The following is a 23534-nucleotide window of genomic DNA, read 5'->3' on the forward strand; positions in this document are numbered from 1 at the left end:
CACCATGTTGACCAGGATGGTCTCGATCTCTTGACCTCGTGATCCACCCGCCTTGGCCTCCCAAAGTGCTGGGATTACAGGCTTGAGCCACCGCGCCCGGCCCATATCAGGAATTCTTAATGGAAATACTAACTAAAAAAGACTACTAAATCATCCAGAAAAGGCTTTACTAACTAAAGAACTTTTTTTTTTTTTTTTGGACGGAGTCTCACTCTGTAGCCCAGGCTCGAGCAGTGGTACAATCTTTGCTCACTGCAACCTATGCTTCTCAGGTCCCGGTTCAAGCAATTATCCTGCCTCAACCTCCCAAGTAGCGGGGATTACAGGTGCACACCACCATGCCCAGCTAATTGTTTTTGTATTTTTAGAAGAGACGGAGTTTCAACATGTTGGCCAGGCTAGTCTTGAACTCTCCTGACCTTGTGATCCGCCTGCCTTGGCCTCCCAAAGTGATGGGAGTACAGGCATGAGCCACTACGCCCGGCCAAGAACATCTTATTTAACGTTGATTAGCTAACTGACTTTAGCCTCACTTTCATACACAATTACTAAAACTTGGACTGCACTATGTGAAATTTTTTAAAGTTCTGTGGATTTGACATTTATATTTTTGGGATTCTAATACCTTATAACTAAAATGTGTTAGTTTATATAGTTTGAAATATTTGCATCTGTATTATTAACTAGAGAGTTAGTGACTTGTTTTCCAAATTTTCTGTATTTCTAAAATTTATCCAAAAAAAACAAAAGATCAGAGGGTTTTATTTTAGTAAGCTATTTGACAGTAGCTGTATATTTTGTAGGAAGGGGACCAGAGAGTGTTTCAGCAAAAAAATCTCAGCACCTGCAGATTTCACTCCTAAACTATAAAGAAAAATTTTAACTCCTCATCAAATAAAATAAAACTACACAGTGATGATCTGACTCTCAAAGGGTCATGATATTTCCCAGCTTTCTTGTCTTGCACCCCAACTCAGTTTCCTTGAGGTATACCTTCTTTACTCAGCATAAATACACTGCCTTTCAGACTAGTACAAAGTACCAGCCTAAGCTGATTGTAAGCAGCCCAGAAACTAACATTCAAAAGAATTCCTTCCTGGGTGATATTCAAAGTAGAAATAAATAAGGACTGTTGGGGTGGAGTGAGGAGGAGGAGGAGTTAAAGAATTTATTGGAGCAGGTGCTAACTTTAGAAAGAAATAAGCTCCAATCAGAAGTTAAACTCTGAGAGAAGAATCCAGCATTTATAACTGTAACAGATGATCTACTCACTGGTTTGTCACACCTCCCTAGCCCCTGCTGAACCCTCTGCTTCTTGTTAAGGCTGTGCGGGGGCAAAAAAAAAAAAAAAAAAAAAGATACTCTTACAAAATAAAAAGGAGGCAATATAAGCCATAGACCTGGTATCATACCTGATTTCACCATGGAATATTAGCGCTATCTGCACTGAATAAGTAGGGGGAATGGAGATGGCTGAGTAATCTCCCATGTAGTAAAAGACAGAAATCCTGGAGTTGTTGGAATTAAGAAAAGGGGGTGTAGAAAATGAAAACCTGCAGACGATTTTAGAGGAACAAACTTTAAAAGGCTCTGTTAAACAGAGAGAAAAAAGTAGGCATCTGTCCCTCTTGTCCCTGCCCCATCCATCTACCTTCTCACCTCATTGTTCATGTAATGTAGATCAAGAGGTTGTCCAAATACTGTTGTCACCTTGTGTTCCACATCTTCGTATTTCACAGGCCGGCTGAACGCTATAATTCTGAAAAGAAACAGAAAGCCTGGTTAACTGTATACTTAAAATGCAGGGTTTAGAAACAATGGTCTGAGTATATTCTTCCTTTCTTCTCAACATAGGATTCTCTGTTTTCTTTCACTCGGTTTGCCTCATCCCTATTGTTTCCTTTTTCCTCTTCTCTACCTTTACCTTTTCACCCTCTGAGCATCTGTCAGGTTTGACAACAGTACTCATAACTATTGCTCACTCCCAACCATTAATCTACCACTTCAGCTTAGACTCTTCTGCCAATGACAGAAGAGGCCACTAGAAACTATGTTCCAACAATGAGAACATACATACACATGGAAAGGGAACAATACACCCTGGGGGTGTTGGGGCTTGAGGAGAGAGAGCATCAGGAAGGATAGCTAATGCATGCTGGGCTTAACACGTAGGTGGTGCATTGATCGGTGCAGTAAACCACCATGGCACACGTTTATCTATGAAACAAACCTGCACATCCTACACATGTACCGTAAAACTTAAAAGTTGAAAGAAAAAATTATTTAGGAAATAAGCTAGAAAACATAAGAGACTGGAAACATAGAAATAAGCTAGAAAACATAAGCTAGAAACATAGCAGTCCTGAAAACATGGCCTCAACTCATAAGGGACTCAACTCCAGGACTTGAAAGGTCTTTTCCATTGTTCATCTTTGAGATGCCATAAGAATCTCAATACTGATTTTCCTCAGAATTAAGAGTTTTTACTACAGAATCATAGGAATTCCCCCTTGAGTTGGTGACATGCCTGATCAGTTTTCTTAACCAGTGACATATCTGGGCATGTAAGTAGTACTGACATTGAAGCTTTTCTGGAGAGACTCATTAGGTCAGTTCAAAGAACAATTTCTATAAATACAAGGTAGAGTAAGGACTCATCCAAAGAGGTGTAAAATATGATTTATTAAATACTTCAGCAAAATTGAAAAGTGGGAATTGATAAAACAAGATTGGGAAAACGTTAGTAATGGTGAAGCTCGGTGACAGGTTCATGGGAGTTCAGTGTAATACTCTGTCTACTTTTGTGTGTGCTTGAAATTTCCATAATAAAAAGTTGTGGGTTTTTTATTTTTATTTTTTATCCCTCCCCAACTCCCTACCCCCCACTGTCCCCCCACTAGTCCTCCCCCAACAGACCTCAGTGTGTGATGCTCCCTTCCCTGTGTCCACGTGTTCTCATTGCTCAACACTCACCTATGAGTGAGAACATGCAGTGTTTGGTTTTCTGTTCCTGTGTCAGTTTGCTGAGAATGATGGTTTCCAGGTTCATCCATGTCCCTACAAAGGACATGAACTCATCGTTTTTTATGGCTGCATAGTATTCCATGGTGTATATGTGCCACATTTTCCCTGTCCAGTCTATCATCAATGGGCATTTGGGTTGGTTCCAAGTCTTTGCTATTGTAAACACTGCTGCAATGAACATACATGTGCATGTGTCCTTATCGTAGAACGATTTATAATCCTTTCGATATATATTCAGTAATGGGATTGCTGGGTCAAACGGAATTTCTATGTCTAGGTCCTTGAGGAATTGCCACACTGTCTTCCACAATGGCTGAACTAATTTATACTCCCACCAACAGTGTAAAAGTGTTCCTATTTCTCCATATCCTCTCCAGCATCTGTTGTCTCCAGATTTAATTTAAAAAATTTTAATAAATTTATTTTTTTAATAAATTTATATTTATAAAATATAATTTTTTATTTTTTTGAGACAGAGTCTCACTCTGTCACCTAGGTTGGAGTGCAGTGGCATGATAACGGCTCACTGAAGCTTCAGCCTCTGAGGCTCAGGCAATCCTCCTGCCTCAGCCTCCCAAGTAGCTGGGACTACTGGCATGCACTTGGCTAATTTTTTTATTTTTTGTAGAGATGGGGCCTCAGTAAGTTGCCCAGGCCTATCTCAAACTTCTGAACTCAGGCAATCTTCTCACATCAGCCTTCCAAAGTACTACTATTATAGGTGTAAGCCACCATGCCTGGCCAATAAGAAGTTTTAATGAATTTATTAGGTTGAACTACTGATGGCCAACCACTTTTGATATACAAAAGTGGGAATTTTACATGGGTTCAACTCAATACTCTAGAACTTAGATGATTAACAATAATCAGAGACAAATGAAAGAGAAAAAATATCATAAAGAAACTCATACATAAACATACTCTCAAATTTTATAAGAAAATATAGGATTAAATAAAAGAGGAAAAAAAAAAAGAAAATACAGGATTAAAAAAAAAAATTTAGGGGCCAGGCATGATGGCTCACACCTGTAATCCCAGCACTTTGGGAGGCCAAGGTAGGAGGATCGCTTGAGACTAGGAGCTCAAGATCAGCCTGGGCAACAGAGTGAGACCTCCTGTCTACTAAAGATTTTTTAAAAAATTAGCCAGGTGTGGTAGTACATGCCTGTAGTCCCAGTTACTTGGGAGGCCGAGGTGGGAGGATCACTTGAGCCCAGGAGGTCAAGGCTATAGTGGGCTGTGATTGAGCCACTGAACTTCAACCTAGATGACAGAATGAGATCCTGTCTCAAAAAATATATATACATTTCTTTTTTTTTTTGAGGCTCCTAGCCTCAAGCGATCCTCCGACCTTGGCCTCCCAAAGTGTTGGGATTACAGGTGTGAGCCATCATGCCTGGCCCCCAAGATTTTTTAAAATCCTGTATTTGTATGAGTTTAAGAAAAAAAAAAAACTTATACATATATACATACACATACACACACAAACACACACATATATATATGGATTAGAGAAGGTCTTCCTAAGCATAACATAAAATACAGAAGACAAGAAGACAAGCTAGGCATGATAGCTCACGCCTGTAATCCCAGCACTTTGGGAGGCAGAGGCGGGTGATCACCTGAGGTCAGGAGTTCAAGACCAGCCTGGTCATTATGGCAAAACCCCATCTCTACTAAAAATTAAAAATTAGCTGGGTATGATGGCACATGCCTATAATCTCAGCTACTTGGGAGGCTGTGGCAGGAGAATCACTTGAACCCAGAGGTTGCAGTGAGCTGAGATCTGGGTCTTGCCTGCGTGACAGAGCAAGACTCCATTCCAATAAATAAATAAACAAACTTTGGCCAGGCGCAGTGGCTCATGCCTGTAATCCCAGCTCTTTGGGAGGCTAAGGTGGACGGATGACGAGGTCAAGAGATTGAGATCATCCTGGCCAATACGGTGAAACCCCATCTCTACTAAAAAATACAAAACTTAGCCAGGCATGGTGGTGTGTGCCTGTAGTCCCAGCTACTTGGGAAGCTGAGGCAGGAGAATTGCTTGAACCCAGGAGGCGGAGGTTGCAGTGAGCCGAGATTGCGCCACTGAACTCAAGCCTGGCCCCTGGCAACAGAGCGAGACTCTGTCTCAAAAAAATAAAATAAAAATAAATAAATAAATAAACTTCTGATGGCAAAATGAACCATCAGCAAAGTTAAATACCAAACTTGGAGAAAATACTTGTAAAAAGTCAATACAAACAATCTAATAGAAAAGGAAAAAGATTAGACAATTCATGGAAGAATTTTAAGTGGCAAATAAAACACATGAAAAGATGCTCAATGTAACTGGAAAAATGAAAATTAAAACAACCCTCATCACTTAGTACACCTAGGCAGGATAAAATCAAACTACCGTATGTTGGAGCAGGCAGTATTCAGCCATGGGCCTGCACAGTTCTTGTCTTCTTCCACTTTGACAGGAAGAAGTGTGTGGTTCTTTCTCATCTTCCCTGCTCCCCCAGAGTGGGAAGTGGTGTAACCAGAGGAAGAAGCAATAAGCCGCCGGGCGCGGTGGCTCAAGCCTGTAATCCCAGCACTTTGGGAGGCCGAGGCGGGTGGATCACGAGGTCAAGAGATCGAGACCATCCTGGTCAACATGGTGAAACCCCGTCTCTACTAAAAATACAAAAAATTAGCTGGGCATGGTGGCACGTGCCTGTAATCCCAGCTACTCAGGAGGCTGGAGTGGAAGAATTGCCTGAACCCAGGAGGCGGAGGTTGCGGTGAGCCGAGATCGCGCCATTGCACTCCAGCCTGGGTAACAAGAGCGAAACTCCGTCTCAAAAAAAAAAAAAAAAAAAAAAAAAAAAAAAAAAAAGGAGCAATAAGCCATAAGAGAGAGGGATCTAAGCCATTGAGTTTTAATAAAATATGACCAGATAATTTCTTTAATGTTTTTCTGTGTCAGGTTGGCTAAATCAGTGAGAAGCAAAAAATCCTTCATCATCCAGAAATGCACTTGCACTATTCAATATGGCAGCCATTAGCCACATGTGGCTATTTAAAATTAAATTCATTAAATTAAATTGAAAATGAGTTCCTTGCCAGGTACAGTGGGCCACACCTCTAATCCCAGAACTCTGGGAGGCAGATCGCTTGAGCCCAGGAGTTTGAAACCACCCTGGGCAACATGGCAAAACCCTGTCTCTACAAAAATTACCTGGGTGTGGCAGTGTGCCTGTTGTCCTAGACACTTGGGAGGCTGAGGCAGACGGATTGCTTGAGCCTAGGAGGTCGAGGCTCCATGATCACACCACAGAGACCCTGTCTTCCTTTTTTTTTTTTTTTTTGAGACAGTCTTACTCTGTTGCCCAGGCTGGAGTGCAGTGAGGTGATCTCAGCTAACTGCAATCTCCGCCTCCCAGCGTCAAGCGATTTTCCTGCCTCAGCCTCCTGAGTAGCTGGGACTACAGGTGTGTGCCAACACACCCAGCTATTTTTTGTATTTTTAGTAGAGCTGAGGTATTGCCGTGTTGGCCAGGCTGGTCTCAAACTCCTGACCTCAGGTGATCTGCCCACTTTAGCCTCCCAAAGTGCCGGGATTACAGGTGTGAGCCACTATACCTGGCCCAGAGACCCTGTCTTAAAAAAAATGGTCTCTCCTCTGTCTCACCAACCACATTTCAAGTGCTCACTAGCCACATGTACAGTAGCCATACATGTCAACCACATTTCAAGTGCACACTAGCCACATGTACAGTAGCCATATGTGTACTAGATAGCACAGATATAGAACATTTCCATTATAGGAGAAAATTCTATTAGGCAACATTGATAGACTATTACTATAAACCACAATCTATCCTTCACGCAAAGCCTAACATCTCAAGAAGATAATTCCTTCATGTTTTTTCCTTTGTCCACCACCTTTCATTTTTGGAAATTATACTAACCAAATTAGTTTTATCTCCACTAGGAAATCCATTCAGACTGTAACTCTTACTTTTTTTTCTTCCAAATCAACTGTCCCAAGCAGTGATACTGTTAGGTGCTATCTAGATGGATTTTCTAGATGAGTGTTTTCTGAAGCCTTTCGAGAGGATAGCATTCTATTATTCCCAAGAGCAAATCATATCCCTCCTTTTTCAGGGCCTCAGCAACCATTCAAAAGGGATCAGCCTTTCTGGATAAAATACCAGAAGTCCACTCAGATGTCCCTAGCACACTATTGAAAAAGAATCATGATGAGAGATTCATTCTTCTGCACGTGGCCTGGCAATGAGCCATTCAAAACGCACAAAAGCAACCTGGAAGTCTGATGAGAGGCCGGGAATTCCAGATTAGGTAAGATCTAAGCTGCTGCCATCCTACTGTGTAACAGGCATTTTTAGGCCAGCACTTCAAAGAGAGGTCTAACACATGTGAAACCATCCCCATCAGTGTATCATTAATGTTTCCAAAGGGAAGGAGATCTTAATCTACAATCTTTCTCCCTAGCTGTCCTGGGGCCAAGAGGGAGAACAGTCAGGGGTGTGGTCGCATATCTCAAAGTAAAGGGAAAATCAGCCCACCAGAATGAATACCTGTCATGGATAAGTGGGAAAAGTCATGACTTCTTTCCTCTTTCCTGTGAATTCTAATTCTATAAGGTCCTACGTTTAGATAAATACTATCCATATTCCTGGTAAAGAGTTAAAAATGCCCACAATGACATTCTCTACAAAATCCTGACATGAAATACATGAAACTAGAGCTGCCTGGCACAGAGTACTAACTCTATAGGCTTCCCTGCACAAACTTTATATGAAGTCCTCAATTCCACATATAGTGCACAAACACTGAAAGGCCATGGCTCCTGAAAACAGCTCCATAAAAAAAGAATGCACCATTTTCAAAACTTTGATAGCAACATTCGTCAGCTCAAGGCTTCAGAAGGCCATTCCTGCCTGACCACCTTAAATATTTGTGGTTTCAGTCTGGCAGTTTCTCTGAAGCCAAACACATATACTTTCTCAGTGTAAGCCTGCTCACTGTAACTGCATACCACTTTGGGAACAGGGAATTCAGGGGAGCCTAACTGCATAATTGGGCTCTAACACAATTGAGCTTTTGATTGAAAACTCTGTTGCTGAGTTTGGCCATCCCTTTAAAACTCAGGTTGGAAAGTGTGAAAATATCAACAATGAAGTGACAATTTAACTTCTCTGCTAATGGTAGGACACAGGATAAACAGCTGGGGACAGAGCTCAGACCTTCCTCCCTCTAGGCCTGGAACTCACATGGGAGCAGAAGGACCCTGGTTCTGCAGACCACACTTTCCACAATGTTTCCACCGGGCTGCCACTGACAACCTTGTAGGTTTGTGAAAGTGTATTTTAAAGCGAGAACAGTAGCCATAGGTATCTGCTGGAGCCAGCTGCAAAGTGGACTGAAAGGTACCAGCTGCAGAGAACTACCAGAATCAAGAATGTTTGGAGGTACTAAGGTCCTGTGGTGAGATCTTATCCTAATGGGTATGCTTTTCAACTGTCCAAATGCTCAAGGCAAAGGAAAGGTGGGGCAGGGGATATATCAATGGGAGAGAAAGGCAAAGAGTGGAAAAAATACCGAAAGGCACATTTATGTGTACATGTGCTGCACATGCACAAACACACAAGGTCCCAAATATCCCATGACCAGAATTCTATATGCTTTCTGAATGTTTTCCTTAACTAACTTGAGAAATTAAGGACAGTCACATTTTTTTTCTACTAAGAACTTCTACCTTGGCTTCCCACAAAAGATAACAATAACTAAAATACTGACAATGGAGAAAAGGACAGAAAAGTTTTCTAACATTACTTTCACTTCCCTAATGAGGCAAGATTCAGAACACAGACCAAAAAACGTCCTCTTTCTATGTTCTCAAAGGAGCTAAAATCTTTTACAACTGATGGACTTGGTGTAGATTCCCATGACCTAGAGACATCATGAAGAAACTTCTAATCCACCAACCTGACCCGTGATGTGGACAAAGCTAGGGCTACTATTCTGGGAATGGGAATGGCACTATATTACAGGAGAATCCTGCACTCTCTCTAATGCCCACAGGTGACACAGTGTCAGTGTGTCTGAAAGCCATGACTCTGAGTAGAGCTGGAGTCCTCACTTCTAACAAAATGTCAGACCTCACAGTAGCAGAATAGAGCCGAATAGTAAAACATTAGCAGGTGAAATGGCTTCCAATGCTAAGACAGAAACAAGGTCAATTAGCAGGCCAAGTTAAGGGTGAAACTTTCCTCCCTTTATGCCCAATCCACCCCATTACCCAGCCAGCAGCCCCACAGGTAGGGATAAGGACAGGGGAATGACTTCCATGAACTCAATGCTATCTGAGAACTCTGGCATACATGAACACATCCACTGATCAGAAGGCAGACTTACCGCCTCTCCCCGTTGTGCTCAAACTTGATTCTGACGTCACTCTGCCAAAAGGAATGATAGACAGGTTAGAGGATTCTCTGGAATGTATCACTCCTGCCATTCCCAGGTAAGCCTTAGGCATTCCGTTAGCGACATTAGGCAAACATCCCTAATGGCTCCTGGTCCAGCTTCTCTTCTCAGATGGGCATGGGCATTCCTTCCCAGTGAGTTAAGACTTCCAGTTCTAACATTAGGGGCAACAAAGCTCATAGGATAAAATCCCTAGACGGCTGCTGTTTCTAGCTTCATACACACCCTATATCTACAATTGGCTCTGGAAGTTTCTCCCACTCTATCACCTCCTGACCAGAATACCTTTCCTTCTTGGCTGATGTGACTGAAGACAAAAAGAAATTTTGCTGCTGATGCTTTCTAGCTATATGATCACAGGCAAGTTACTTATCCTCTACGGATCTTAGTTTTTCCATCTATAGAGTAAGGCTAAACATCCCTTGCAGAGTTCTTATGACAACTAAATGTAAGCAAAATACCTGACACATAGCAGACATGCAACATTTGGTTTTTGCTGCTGCTACCGTTGGTACCACTGTCATTGATTTCCCATGACCCTACCAAGGCTACCCCACTGGGAGTACAGTAGGACCCTGAAAAAATTACCTTATATACTGTCCCCAGCCTTTTCCAAAACAACCACCATGACAAGCTGTAAACTGTAGGAGAGCAGAGATCAGGTCTATCATGTTTCTGTATCCCGAGTGCCGAACAAAGGAAATGGGGTATAATATTTGTGCTTAATAATATTTGCTAAGTGGTTGAATGAATTGAAAAACAGAACTAAGTATAAATATGAGAAATAAGAGGAAGTGGAAGTGTTAAAATGACAAAGAACAAATTAAGGAAGCAGAGATATTGCAAGAGGGCAAACAACTTGAGGGGGTTTTAAAAAAATGACAGGGAAGGGAGAAAGATATTACAGAAGAACAGGTATAGAGGAAAAGAAAGGTAAGATGGGCAGGAAACCAGCAAATAATAGAGATGAAGGAGAGAATGAAGTCACAGTCAATGAAGAATTATTATACTGAGGAAGACAAATTAATAGGCTGTGACAGGCTAGGCACAGTGGCTCACACGTATAATCCCAGCACTTTAGGAGCTCCAGGCGGGCGAATCACAAGGTCCCAAGTTTGAGACCAGCCTGGCCAACATGGTGAAACCCTATGTCTACTAACAATACAAAAATTAGCCAGGCGTGGTGGCACATGCCTGTAATCCCAGCTACTCAGGAGGATGAGGCAGGAGAATTGCTTGAACCTGGGAGGCAGAGGTTGCAGTGAGCCAAGATCATGCCATTGCACTCCAGCTCTGGGCAACAAACCAAGACTCCGTCTCAGAAGAAAAAAAAATAGGCTGTGGCTTGGAAAAAAGAGTACTTAAGAGTATCTGAAGATAAGAAGCACACAGCAGAGAAGATGCCAGAAAACGGAATGAGTTTGAAAGGTAGGGTGGGTCCCTAAAGGACTCCCTTTCCCCAAGGCATTAGGGGACTACATTTGTCTTCCAGGTCAATGAATTACTAGAGTGGTTCTAATTTACACTATAAATATTATTAAAGACCCCAAAGAGCTTTTGCTTATGTGGATTATATCTATTGATATTTATCATATTCAAAATTAAAACAGGGAAAATTTACTTTATTCATTTAAAATGGCAAATAAAGTCCAGGCACAGTGGCTCACCTCTGTAATTCCAGCACTTTGGAATGCCGAGGCAGGTGGATCACTGGAGGCCAGGAGTCTGAGACTAGTCTGGCCAACATGATGAAACCCTGTCTCTACTAAAAATAAAAAATTATGCCGTGAGTGGTAGCACATGCCTATAATCCCAGCTACTCAGGAGGCTGAGGCAGGAGAATCGCTTAAACCTAGGAGGCGGAAATTGCAGTGAGCTGAGACAGCGCCACTGCACTCCAGTCTGGGTGACAGAGTGAGACCCTGTCTCAAAAAAAAAAAAAAAATACAGCCCTAATATAGCCTTCTTATCCTTTAAGAACACATGGACCGCTTTATCCATTAATAATAATGATAATAGCTAACGTTTACTGAGCATTTACCATGTACCAAGCATTGTTCTAAGCGTGTTTGCATATATTAATTAAACTGATCCTCACAACAAGTACCATTATTATCCCTATTTTACAGAAAAAAAAACTGAGTTACAATGAGATTAAGTAAGTTCCCCCAAGGTCAGGTCATTTCGCTTATAAAGGAAGAGGTAGGTTTTGAACCCTGGAAGCCTGACTCTTAACTACCAGGCTATGCTACAACTTAAGTGTCACACAGGCACTGAGAGCAGTTTTTCATTATCTTCTTTTTCTCTTTCCCCTGAAATTCTAAGCAGTTACTATGACAAGAGCCCTCCAAAGTAGAGTTGCCATGCTCTGATGTGCAGTCTCCAGCTTCCCACACTATTTCCTCAACTGGCTCTGCAGTATCCGAAGTGCTCTGTGAAATTTGTAGTCTTGTCTGTCCCTACAGTTGGGTTACATATCCTTTTACCTGCTCCTGCCTACAACCCAGGATACCTTGCTGTAGCTCTATTATTTAATTAATAAATTTTATTTTCAGAACAGTTTTAGGTTTACAGAAAAACTGATATAGAGCAGAGTTCTGAAATATCCCTCTCCACCTCACACACAGTTTCCCTATGATTATTATTGTTATTATTGAGATAGGGTCTTACTCCCACCAGCCAGGCTGAAGGGCAGATGTGTGATCATGGCTCACTGCAGCCTTGACTTCCTGGGCACAGACGATTCTCCCACCTCAGCCTCCCACATAGCTGGGACTACAAATAGGCACATGTCACCACACTGGGCTAATCTGTAACTTTTTGTAGAGATGGGTCTTGCCATGTTGCCCAGGCTAGCCTCAAACTCCTGGACCCAAGCAATCTGTCCACCTTAGCCTCCCAAAGTGCTGGGATTACAAGTATGAGCCACTGCGCCCAGCCAGTTTCCCCTATTACTAATATCGTACATAAGTATGGTACATTTCTTTTTGTAACAATTAATTAAACAATATTGATAAATCAACTGAAGTCTATAGTTTATTCACTTATTTCCTCAGGTTTTTATTCTTTTGTTTTTTGTCTATTTTTTTTTTTTTTTTTTTTTCATTTTTAAAAGTTTTGGGCCAGGTATGGTGGCTCATGCTTCTAATCTCAACACTTTGGGAAGCCAAGGCAGGAGGATTGCTTGAGCCCAGGCAATGAGATTTTGAGATCAGTCTGGGCAACATAGCAAAATGCCATCTCTACAAAAAATACAAAAATTAGCCAGTTGTGGTGGCACATGCCTGCAGTCTCAGCTACTTGGGAGGCTGAGGGAGGAGGACTGCTTGAGCCCAGGCAGGTTGAGGATGCAGTCAGCCATGATCACACTACTGCACTCCAGCCTGGGTGATAGGGCAAAGATTCTGTCTCAAAAACAAACAAACAAACAAACAAATAAATAAATAAATTTAAATTGAGGTTAAAAAAAACACATAATAGCTCTCCTTCTTAAACTGGGGTATTATATGTATTTTTCCAATTTTTTTTTTTTTTTTAGTTTTGGAGACAGAGTCTCGCTCTGTTGCCCAGGCTGGAGTGCAGTGGCACGATCTCAGCTCACTGCAGTCTCTGTCTCCTGGGTTCAAGTGATTCTCTTGCCTCAGTCTCCCAAGAAGTTGGGATTAGAGGCGTGCACCACCACACCCAGCTAATTTTTGTACTTTTGGTAGAGATGAGGTTTCACCATGTTGGCCAGGTTGGTCTCAAACTCATGACCTCAAGTGGTCTGCCCAACTTGGCTTCCCGAAGTGCTGGTATTATAGGCATGAGTCTATAATTTATAGTCTTTCTATAGAAAGACTATAAACTGCCCCATGTCTATTCAAGAAAGGTTTGGTTGCCAATTGAGTCTCCTGCAAATTAAAAAATAAATAAATAAATAGAAACTAAAAAAACTAAAAACGGGCCTTTAGTTTGTAGGACTGTTTGGATCTCAGAACTGCAGATAACAGATTATGGATCCACAAAAATCAACATACACACCTCACACACTCTTAAGTTTTTTTTCTGCTGTAATCTCAAACTCGATCTAGCCATGTGTCTACATCAACTACTTTCCTCAACTAGTCACCTTCTCAACTATTACTTTCTTTTTAGAGATGGGGTCTTGCTATGTTGCCCAGGCTGGAGTGCTGTAGCTATTTACAGGCACTATCATTGGGCGCTACAGATTTGAGCTCCTGGGTTCAAGCGATCCTCTTGCCTCAGCCTCCCAAGAAGCTGGGACTATAGGTGCATGTCACCATGCCTGGCTCAGTGTCACTATTTCTAACATTGGTACTGCTGTGCTCTCAGCTACACAGGATCAAACCTCTGAGTAATGCTTGATTCTTTCCTTCTTTTCCCCCTCACAGCCAGGGAGCAAATTCCAATTCTCCTCTCAGAGGCCTCCGGTATGACTCTGCTTCCCATTCTCCCCGACATCACCTTCAGTGAGACCCCTTCCCCTTGCTCCCAGAGTCCTAAAGCCAACTTTATACATTTCAGTTCCCCATCTCCAACTCTCTCTGCATCCCTCTACAGTTTCAACCATCTCAATCACCTTTTTCACCGTATTCCTTCTTTGTTCATAAGGTAATTAGTGATTTCCATGATCTATGGAATAAAGCCTAAATTCTCTGCTATCACTCAAAGCCCTCTGGGATTTAGGTTTATTCAGTTTACCTGATCATTTCACACTATCTGTTCCCCACAGGAACTCCCCTTTAAAGCCAGATCAATGCTCACCTTGTTTCCTGCTATATGCCATGTTTGCTTCCTCCCCTAGGCCTTTAATCATTCTGTTTTCTGACCTGGAGTGCTACCCTTCCTCCTTTCCACCTATCTAAACGTTTATACTTCCTTCACAGCCTAGTTCAAGTACCCTTCCACCTGAAATGACTCCATAACTCTTTTGGCCCAAGCTCATCTTTCACTTTTCTGGCCTTCTATAGCACTCACTCTCTGTACCACACAGTGAGGCACAGTCATATCTTACTTTCTTTCTTTCTTTCATGTAATCTTCATTTCCCAGTAAGACTTCATGATTCCCAGGGTACAGGGAATATAACATACATTTCTTTTGTATGTCTAAGAATCTTGACCATAGGCACATGTTAAGGTGAATGGAGAGTATCACAGCTACTGAGAAAAAAAAGTCCCAGCACAAAACTTCAGGTCTAAGCAGCTTCAAGTCCCCTGCCCACCACAGGCAATGTGGTGAGAGCAGTAGTGAGACCCACGCTCGGGAGACAGACAGTGCAGGCCTCCACGTTGAGCTACAGATTCAGGAACTCAGCAGGGGCAACAGGAATAACGGAAAATAACACTAAAGCAGAAATGACCTTCTCAAAGTCTGAACTCAATAGCTGAACATGTAACCCAAGAAGCTTTCAAGAATTCATAAAAATCAGTATTTATTCACCAAAGGTTTGTGAACTAATTTGACCTGGCAAAGGCCTCAGCCACCATCCTTCTTATCCTCATTCTGATTCTGTACTGATTCCTCTCCCTGCATTTGCTACAAACCTTTGACGCCTCCCCTATTTTTGGAACTGCAGTCCTTATTTTGCCAAAGAGAGTTAAGTAAATGAAAGAAAAAAAAAAAAAAAAAAATTAAAATTTTAGTTTTAAGCATGACTCAGGAAAATTGTAGGAGGTCAGTGGAAGAGATGATTATAAAGCAACCTTCTTACAAAATATAATGGCAGGCTTGTGTGTTGCTTTATGTCTTATTTTCTAACTGGCCAGCCAATCTTATCAATAACCCTTGAAAGAGAAAGGAAGTAGTGAAGAGTCAGGTCTTTCACACTGAAAGCAAAAGACAGTCCGCGCAATCACTGACCCTGCTTGGGGAACAGCTCCTGGAATTCTCTTCCTCTAGAGCTGATAGCCAAGGCCCTGATCTGCTTGTGCCTACCATGAAGAAAGCAGCTTTTCCATTCTGAAGCACCCACTCTCGAATATCTAGAGGGTTAGATCCAGAACCCAGACTCTGTTCAAGTATCTACCTACCATTTTGATAAGATTCAAGGGACACAGGAATCCACGGAAATAAGGATTCCATTTTTTCCTCCATTGGGATTTTCAGAAATTAGTCTAGCTTCAGTAATGATAATGCTATAAAGACAGAAAAACCTTAATCCTTTCAGTTCCACTACACTATACACAGTTCTGATTAGAAGCTTTCCCCAAAGCTCACATCTGCAGTGCCAAAACATAAGAAGTGACATAACCACTACAACTTTACATTTGTACATTTGTTCTACACCGTATAAAACACTTCACATTCTGTCTATGATCTTACAACAATCTTAAGAGGTAGACACAGTGCGTATTAAGTCTATATTTCAGAAGGAAAAACTCACTTCAGAAAGGTTATATGGCTTATACATGGTAAAATTACTCTGACTAGGAATCAGAAGACTTGGATTTCCTTCCTGCCTCTACTCAATACCTTTGTTCATTGAGTAAGAGCTGTGTACACCTTATACACATGCCTACAGTGTTGATGTTAACTGTTGTTGAAATCACTCTATAAAATCCTACGTTAATAAATGAATAACAACTCTAAGACTCCTAAGCCAGCCAGCACTTTTTTTTTTTGCTGATCTCAGTTTTTAATTGCGGCAGGGCTTCACACACTTGCGCACACACATACTCTCTCAGGCATCAGATCTTGTTGAAAGCTGCAATGCTGATGCTCTACACATGCTCTTAAACTTGGTAATCTCCTCTTCCAGCAAGTTTGTCCCACCTTGTTGTCCTCCACCACACACTGAATCTGCAGCTTCCAGGTACCGTAGCTCATGGGCACCAGCTTGAAGGTCCCCCAAGACCAGCCCATACAGCTGGGTGGAGCACAAACAGGCCTCCAATTGGGCTACATTGGTCTCAATGTCCCAAGGATTGACGTCCAGCAGGATGGAGGACTTGGCCACAAGCGCAGGCTTCTTGGCCTTCTTCTCCACATACTGCCACAGCCACTTCTCTCACAGCCAGGCTGCCTCCTTGTCTTCCTCCTCACTGTCACTGCCAAACGGGTCAATGTCATTGTCCTCGTCACCCTCTGCTGGTGTGGCTGCCTTCTTGGCTGGGGGCTCCACTTGGCACATGAGAGACACATGCTGGGTCTGCACTGCTCTGTCCCTGTGGCCAGACAAGCTCTTCTCCAGCATGTTCAGCCATAGGCCAGCATTCTTTTCACCACACTAAGTTGTCAGACCCGTAGAGAACTAATTGCCATTAATAACGCACTGTGAGCTGATGACTGCTAAAGGGACACTGCACATCATGGCCTGCAAAACTATTCTTAGGCCCTAGCCACACACGGGATGTGCCACACATCTAAGAATGTTCAATTAGCTCTAATAATGCTGTAGGCTTCCAGAGACCCAATATACAGAAGGAAGAATACAGAGAATGCTCCTAGTATATGCACTCCTAGAATGCAGAGAATACAGAATCTACTTCCTAGAAAATAGTTAATAGGTCCGGGCGCAGAGGCTCAAGCCTGTAATCCCAGCACTTAGGGAGGCTGAGGCAGGAAGATCACGAGATCAAGAGATTGAGACCATCTGGGCCAACATGGTGAAACCCCGTCTCTACTAAAAATACAAAAATTAACTGGGCATGGTGGTGTGCGCCTGTAGTCCCAGCTACTTGGGAGGCTGAGGCAGGAGAGTTGCTTGAACCCGGGAGGCAGAGGTTGCAGTGGGCCGAGATTATGCCACTGCACTCCAGCCTGGCGCCTGGTGACAGAGTGAGACTCTGTCTTAAAAAAAAAAAAAAAAAAAGAAAACAGTTAATAGCTCATTGCCCATGTACTTCCATAGCTGCTTATTTGTTCTCAAATGCATTCTTTTTAAATTAGTTACCAAGCTTGTTTACTTAGGGAAGAGGATGTCTCAAGTCTTGCCAAGCAGAGGTACTAAATTAGGTTTTTCGGTTCTTCCAGGCCTCAACCCCCAAACAATCCTGTTAATGAACCCACAGCTACTCTGACTTTCCTTACTGGGCCAAGCTTGAACCCCATGAAGCTGTGCCAGTCTTGACTCTGCCTCGTAGCCAGCACTGCCATTCTCATAGTGAAAGCCTGTTTACCTCTGCCAGCACCATTCCACCCATGAATAAACAACCTTTCCAGCTAGCCAAAATACTTAGTTTTTTTCAGCTGGGACTCCACAATTTGTATCTGTAATCCAATTTGACATTTCTTAACCAAATTTGGCAACTCTTCACCATTTAAATTAGGTTTTGATCTTTCATTCCTCTCTCTTCCTAAGCATGGACTTTCTGGCAGAAGAACTGGTAATGAAGAAAACTGTTCATTCTATCCCAGACCTATGCTAACAAAAACTACAATAATAATAATAAATGTATAACTCTGTGAATTATAAAGTCCTATGTTAAAGGATTATTAACAACTCCAGGCTCCTTTGATTATACTAGGCTATAAATACTTCTCCCCTACATCTTCCCGGCACTGCCTCATACCCCATTTTTTTCCCCAGAAATATATCTGTTGAGACTTTCTCTTTTTCTGCTTCCAGAATTTTGCTGAAGAATATCTCTCCTGGTCAGAAGCTAAACATGTGCTACTCTTCCCAGGACAGGCCATTCTATAAACTTGACTTCATTAAGAGGAAAATCTGTCTTAGCATTTTCTTTCCCTTTTTGCCCAATATTAACATAATACTTTGAATTTCGATTTCTAAACAGCCATACTAGTTCCACATCTTCACAATCTTCCTAAAACAGAATCTTAGATAGAATTCCCATTATTAGCTTATCACAATGTATAGAAACTCATGATGTATATGTAAGGAATGAACATACCAATGCATCTCTACACATCTCCAAGCATATATGTAATTTCTTGCCCAATAAATCAACAGTCCCTTACATAGTACATAAAATTGTGCTGTCTAATACAATAGCCACTAGCCACATGTGGCTATTTAATTAAAATGATACAAAATTTAAAATTTAGGCTGGGCACAGTGGCTGACGCCTGTAATCCCAGCACTTTGGGAGGCTGAGGTGGGTGGATCACGAGGTCAAGAGATACCATCCTAGCCAACGCAGTGAAACCCTGTCTTTACTAAAAACACAAAAATTAGCTGTGCATGGTGGCACGCGGCTGTAGTCCCAGCTACTCGGAAGGCTGAGGCAGAAGAATCACTTGAACCTGGGAGGTGGAGCTTGCAGTGAGCTGAGATAACACCATTGCACTCCAGCCTGGTGACCCAGCGAGATTCCGTCTCAAAAAAAAAAAAAAAAATGTAGTTCTTTAGTTGTTCAACAGCCACATGTGGCTAGAGGCTACAATACCACATTGGACAGCACAGATATGAAACATTTCTGTCATCACAGAAAGTTTACTGGACAGCACTGATAGAGGCTGCTTATGAATAATACTGTGGTAAGAAATGGTGATTAGAAGTATAGAATACAGGTCATGGGTAACCAATGCTTCTTACAAATCCCCTAAAAACTTGTCTGGGAAGTGAATTTCACTCCTGCAGCATAAATAGCAGATTTAAAAGTACATTTTGGTTTTAACAGGTAATCTGGATCCTTACCAAAAATTTCTTTTTCTCACTGGCCCCTGCACATGAGCTTGTTGTTACTGTGGGGCTGTTCAGAAGGGCTGAGCTGCTGCTGTTGTGTTTTTTCTTTAAAAACAAAAAAACTGAGGTTAATAATTTGTATCCTTCGTGCAATATTAAGTTTGACAACATTGAAGTAAATCGTGGATCCAAAGAGCCAGTACCTCTTGTTAAGATTACTTCCTAACAGTCAATCCTTTTCAGTCTTCTGCCTTCATAACCACTGGCTTCACTCTTAACAGTTCAGCAGGAGACACAGCAAAAGAGCAAGACTTCCCTCATCATGGTTTTTAGGCTCTAAGCAGAAGGATTCTTAAAAAGGAACCCTCCTTCAAGGAACTATCAGCGACCATTCTACCCCTCCTTCTCCCAGCCTGGTCCTTTTGGGCCTTCCAATTCAAGAAAGCTTTCTCTTTTAACCCACTAACTGGTATTCATGCTAATAGTCCAGTCTGAAGAAAGATCAGCTAACTTGAGCAATGTTAGCAGGCACACTCTACATAGGAAGACAGGAAGGAAAGTGAGATCATTAGGCTCACGCGTGGGGGAGGGGACTCACTTCTGGTAAAATGCTCCTTCCAAAAGTGGTTTTGAATACAAATGAGTTATAGCAAGGGAGAACCCAAAAAGTCAAACAAAATAACATATGAAAATAGTGTTAAGAATGGGCCCTTATCTGTTTATACCTCCAGTACTGTAAGGTAACAACAATAAAAGCAGCTTTTTAAACTAATCCTTGTTTTAACATGAAACAAAAGGATTCACTCCCCCTGGGGTCCCTAGGATTCCTAAAGGCAGGAAATACTCTGGAAGGCTCTATCTAGCAGACCACAGACAGGAAAAGTTCTAGGGCCTTATCCTATCTCTAGGAACCAATTCTGAAGAATTGGTAAACAAGGTGCAAATGAAAAGAAAGGAATTTAGCTGATAAACAGAACCACAAGGGAGAATGTCATAGACAAATTTTCACCAAACATGCCCAACAGAGCCAGCTGACACAGCGCTGGATATCCACTAGGTAGGAAAGCTCCCCATCATTCACTCCTCTCTGCAGGCCAAAGTACCCAAGAAACAGGTAAGCGGCACTATAGGTGAGAAGATTCTCAATGACACACAAGTTCAAATGTTAAGAAAAATAGGAAATGTTTTCGTAAAGAAGAATACAACTCTCAATAAAACATACACTCTCAACTACCTGCATTAATAAGGTGAAACAACTGTAAACTGTAATAACAAAATCAATCATTATTGCCTTTGGAATATACTATGTGACATTTTAATTAATAAATTTACCTTCCTAATTACATTTTACATAAGCTAATACCAAATTAATTAATTTTTCCTGATTACATACTATAAGGTAGCTAAAAACATTCTGACTCAGGGATCATGAATCTGAATTAAATATTTGCCAATTATCAGTAAAGGAGAAAAACGTCTACGAATCTTGTCCCCATAACAGATGAAATGCTTACACAATCCAGATCATATATCCATACCTGCATGGTATATATCGCTTTTTTTTTTTTTTTGAGATGGTGTCTTGCTCTGTCTTGCCCAGGCTGGAGTGCAGTGGCACAGTGGCGCCATCTCAGCTCACCAGAGCCTTTGCCTTCCAGGTTCAAGCAATTCTCCTGTCTCAGCCTCCTGAGTAGCTGGGACTATAGGCATGCACCACCACACCTGGCTAATTTTGTATTTTTAGTAGAAACAGGGTTTCACCATGTTGGCCATGCTGGTCTCAAACTCTTGACCTCAGGTGATCCACCTGCCTCGGCCTCCCAATATCACTTTCCATTTAACCTTAGCTGGTTGGTATGTATCACTGTGCACTTAAGAGATTGTGAAAGGAAGGGGTCAAAACCTTTCAACCCTGATACTGAAGTATCTTTGGTTTTTCATATATTTCCCACTTGAAAACTCCTTCCCAACAAATCTCATTTAGCTCTGCCAGGGTCACACACACCTGCCTATTTGAGTGACCCGTGTCTTTGTTCTTCATGGTCTCATATCCAGGCATCCGGTGACGTCGGTTCATCTGGAGGGCCACCAGATCGTTCATGATTGAGTTCAATGCCTCCTGTTCGTCTGCAATGAAAGAAAGCACATGGACTAAAGATACTTCAATACAGACCAGCAAAGCTCTTTCACAAACTATATGACTAATACTTAGGGAGTTCTGCCCAGGTAAAATGACAGACCCTGTAACTATAATCACATGCAGTTGATACCACCCAAAAGGTCAGACTATGGTAATTTGAATTTTAATGGATTCTTTTTTTTCCTTTGAGACAAGATCTTACTCTGTCACTCAGGCTGGAGTGCAGAGGTGTGATCACAGCTCATTGCAGCCCTAAGCAGCCTTGAACTCTGGGGCTCAAGTGACTTTCCCACGTCAGCTTCCAGAGTAGCTGGGAACACAGGCGTGCACCACCATGCCTAGCAAATTTTTAAATTTTTTGTAAAGACAGGGTCTCCCCATGTTGCCCAGGCTGGTCTCCAACTCCTCGACTCCAATGATCCTCTTGCCTCGGCCTCCCAAAGTGCTAAGATTATAATAGGTGTGACCCACCATGCCTGGCCTTTAATGATTTCTTAATAGCTCTCCAATCAGATTTCCAGCAGCAATATTTACCCATTCACTGCAGAGAGGGGACCTACTCAAGCAGAGCAATTTGTCCAGTGCCAGAGAAACCAGGAAAAATAGATGAAAAGTTGAAGTGAAGAACAACACGGTACAATGTAATATGGTACTGAATGAAAAGATGAATCCATAGAGAGTTGATTATGGCACAGTGTCAGTCCCAGACTTATTCTTAAAGCATCATAAGGAGGCGAGCACATTTTAAAAGGTACCAAATAAAGACCTCAGGTAACTAGTTGCTTTGAACAAAAGTTGTTTTACAAGCCTAGCATTTGATGCCGCCACCACCACCACCACCAACAACCCCCACAACTCTTTACAAGTTTATAGGCCTTCTACTTCCCATAGGGAAGTCAAAGGGCAGTTCTATTGTTTTTCCTCCCTAAACTGACCAGGCAATGCATTGTCTCCATCTTACTGGCATTACTTTTAATCCCCTTTTCTTGAAATAGCGTGGAGTACTACAGTTTTCATCCATTGAAAACAACTGGCCAAAACCCACAACACAAACCGGCCCAATTCCATGTTTTACAAATGTTCCCCAGGTCCTTTAAGAAATCTTTGCCCATTCAAATAGCATTTGGAGATTCAAAATGAATAAATCTGTTGATCAGGAAGGGAACATGAGGGATGAGTTGTTATACTTGCTTTGGTGACAAGTGAGTCACTTGGGGGATTGGGGCAAACCTTAAAAGCAGCAAATACAAAAGACTCCACCCAAAGAGAGTGCCTATCTTCTGCCCTTTATCACTGTCCCTTGGAAATATTCTAATATCCTGTGGAAAGAAACGAACAGCATGAAACGTAGGAAGTAAAACTGCTCCAGTCTTTTCTCCCACCACTGATTGATTGATTGATTGAGACAGGGTTTCACTCTGTTACCAGGCTAGAATGCAGTGGTATAATCACAGCCCACTGCAGCCTCCTCCACCCCTCAATCTCAAACAATCCTCCCATCTCAGCCTCCAGAGTAGCTGGGACTACAGGTGCATACCACCATGCCCTGCTAATGTTTGTATTTTTTATTGAGACAGGGTTTCACCATGTTGCCCAGGCTGGGTTTCAAATACCTGAGTTCCCTCGATCTTCCCTCCTCAGCCTCCCAAAATCCTGGGATTACAGGCGTAAGCCACCGTGCCCGCCCCCTCCCCTTATTTGCTTATCCCCTCTTCCTAGACCAAATCTGCTCTCGTGCCCTATATGCCCTCTGACGAGTTGCAGAAAATGACAAAGGTGCCTAAAAAGTTTTTGCTTGTTCAGGAAAGTAAAATTAGATTTAAAACTTGCAGGAAAAACACCAGAAGTGTAACTTCCCATATGATTCCACTTCAAAATATATACAAAAGTATGTATGAGAGTGACACAGTTGTAATATCAAAAGCATGCAGTAAAAGGGATAATGAATGAGGAGAAAGTGGGTATCTATAAAAAGACATCAGTCAAAATTAATAAATATAAATCCCATCAATTATTTTATACCTTCTAGCAATTTCCCTATAGCTTCCTTAAAGAAGGGAACTTGGCTGGGCAGCATGGCTCATGCCTGTAATCCCTGCAGTTTGGAAGGGCAAGGCAGGCTAACTGCTTGAGCCCAGGAGTTCAAGACCGGACTGGGCAACATGGCAAAACTCTGTTCTACAAAAAATTAGCTGCACATGGTGGTGTGTGCTGTAGGCTCAGCTACTTGAGAGGCTGAGGTGGAAGGATCACTTGAGCCCACGAGTTTAAGGCTGCAGTAAGCCATGATCATGCCACTGTAC

General features: G+C 42.1%; 1 protein-coding gene and 1 pseudogene across 5 annotated transcripts in view; both read right to left on the reverse strand.

Moving 5' to 3' along the window:
* MAP3K3 (mitogen-activated protein kinase kinase kinase 3) overlaps positions 1-23534 on the reverse strand; it is a 73131-nt gene that overhangs the window by 40539 nt on the left and 9058 nt on the right. For 2 of the 5 annotated variants that reach the window (XM_032266043.1, XM_032266044.1), the window contains exons 2-5: positions 21097-21218; positions 19104-19196; positions 9433-9473; positions 1660-1759 (exon numbers count right to left, since the gene is read on the reverse strand). In XM_032266043.1, coding sequence (XP_032121934.1) covers positions 1660-1759; positions 9433-9473; positions 19104-19196; positions 21097-21218 — 356 coding nt within the window. Of the gene's footprint in view, positions 1-1659; positions 1760-9432; positions 9474-19103; positions 19197-19294; positions 20694-21096; positions 21219-23534 lie in introns of those variants that run through there. The other 3 variants (XM_032266045.1, XM_032266046.1, XM_032266047.1) reach the window with 2 other exon arrangements.
* LOC116541636 lies at positions 13628-17637 on the reverse strand (annotated as a pseudogene).

The sequence above is a fragment of the Sapajus apella genome, unplaced genomic scaffold (assembly GCF_009761245.1).
Source record: "Sapajus apella isolate SASKATOON/1434 unplaced genomic scaffold, GSC_monkey_1.0 scaffold153, whole genome shotgun sequence".
Lineage (NCBI taxonomy): Eukaryota > Metazoa > Chordata > Mammalia > Primates > Cebidae > Sapajus > Sapajus apella.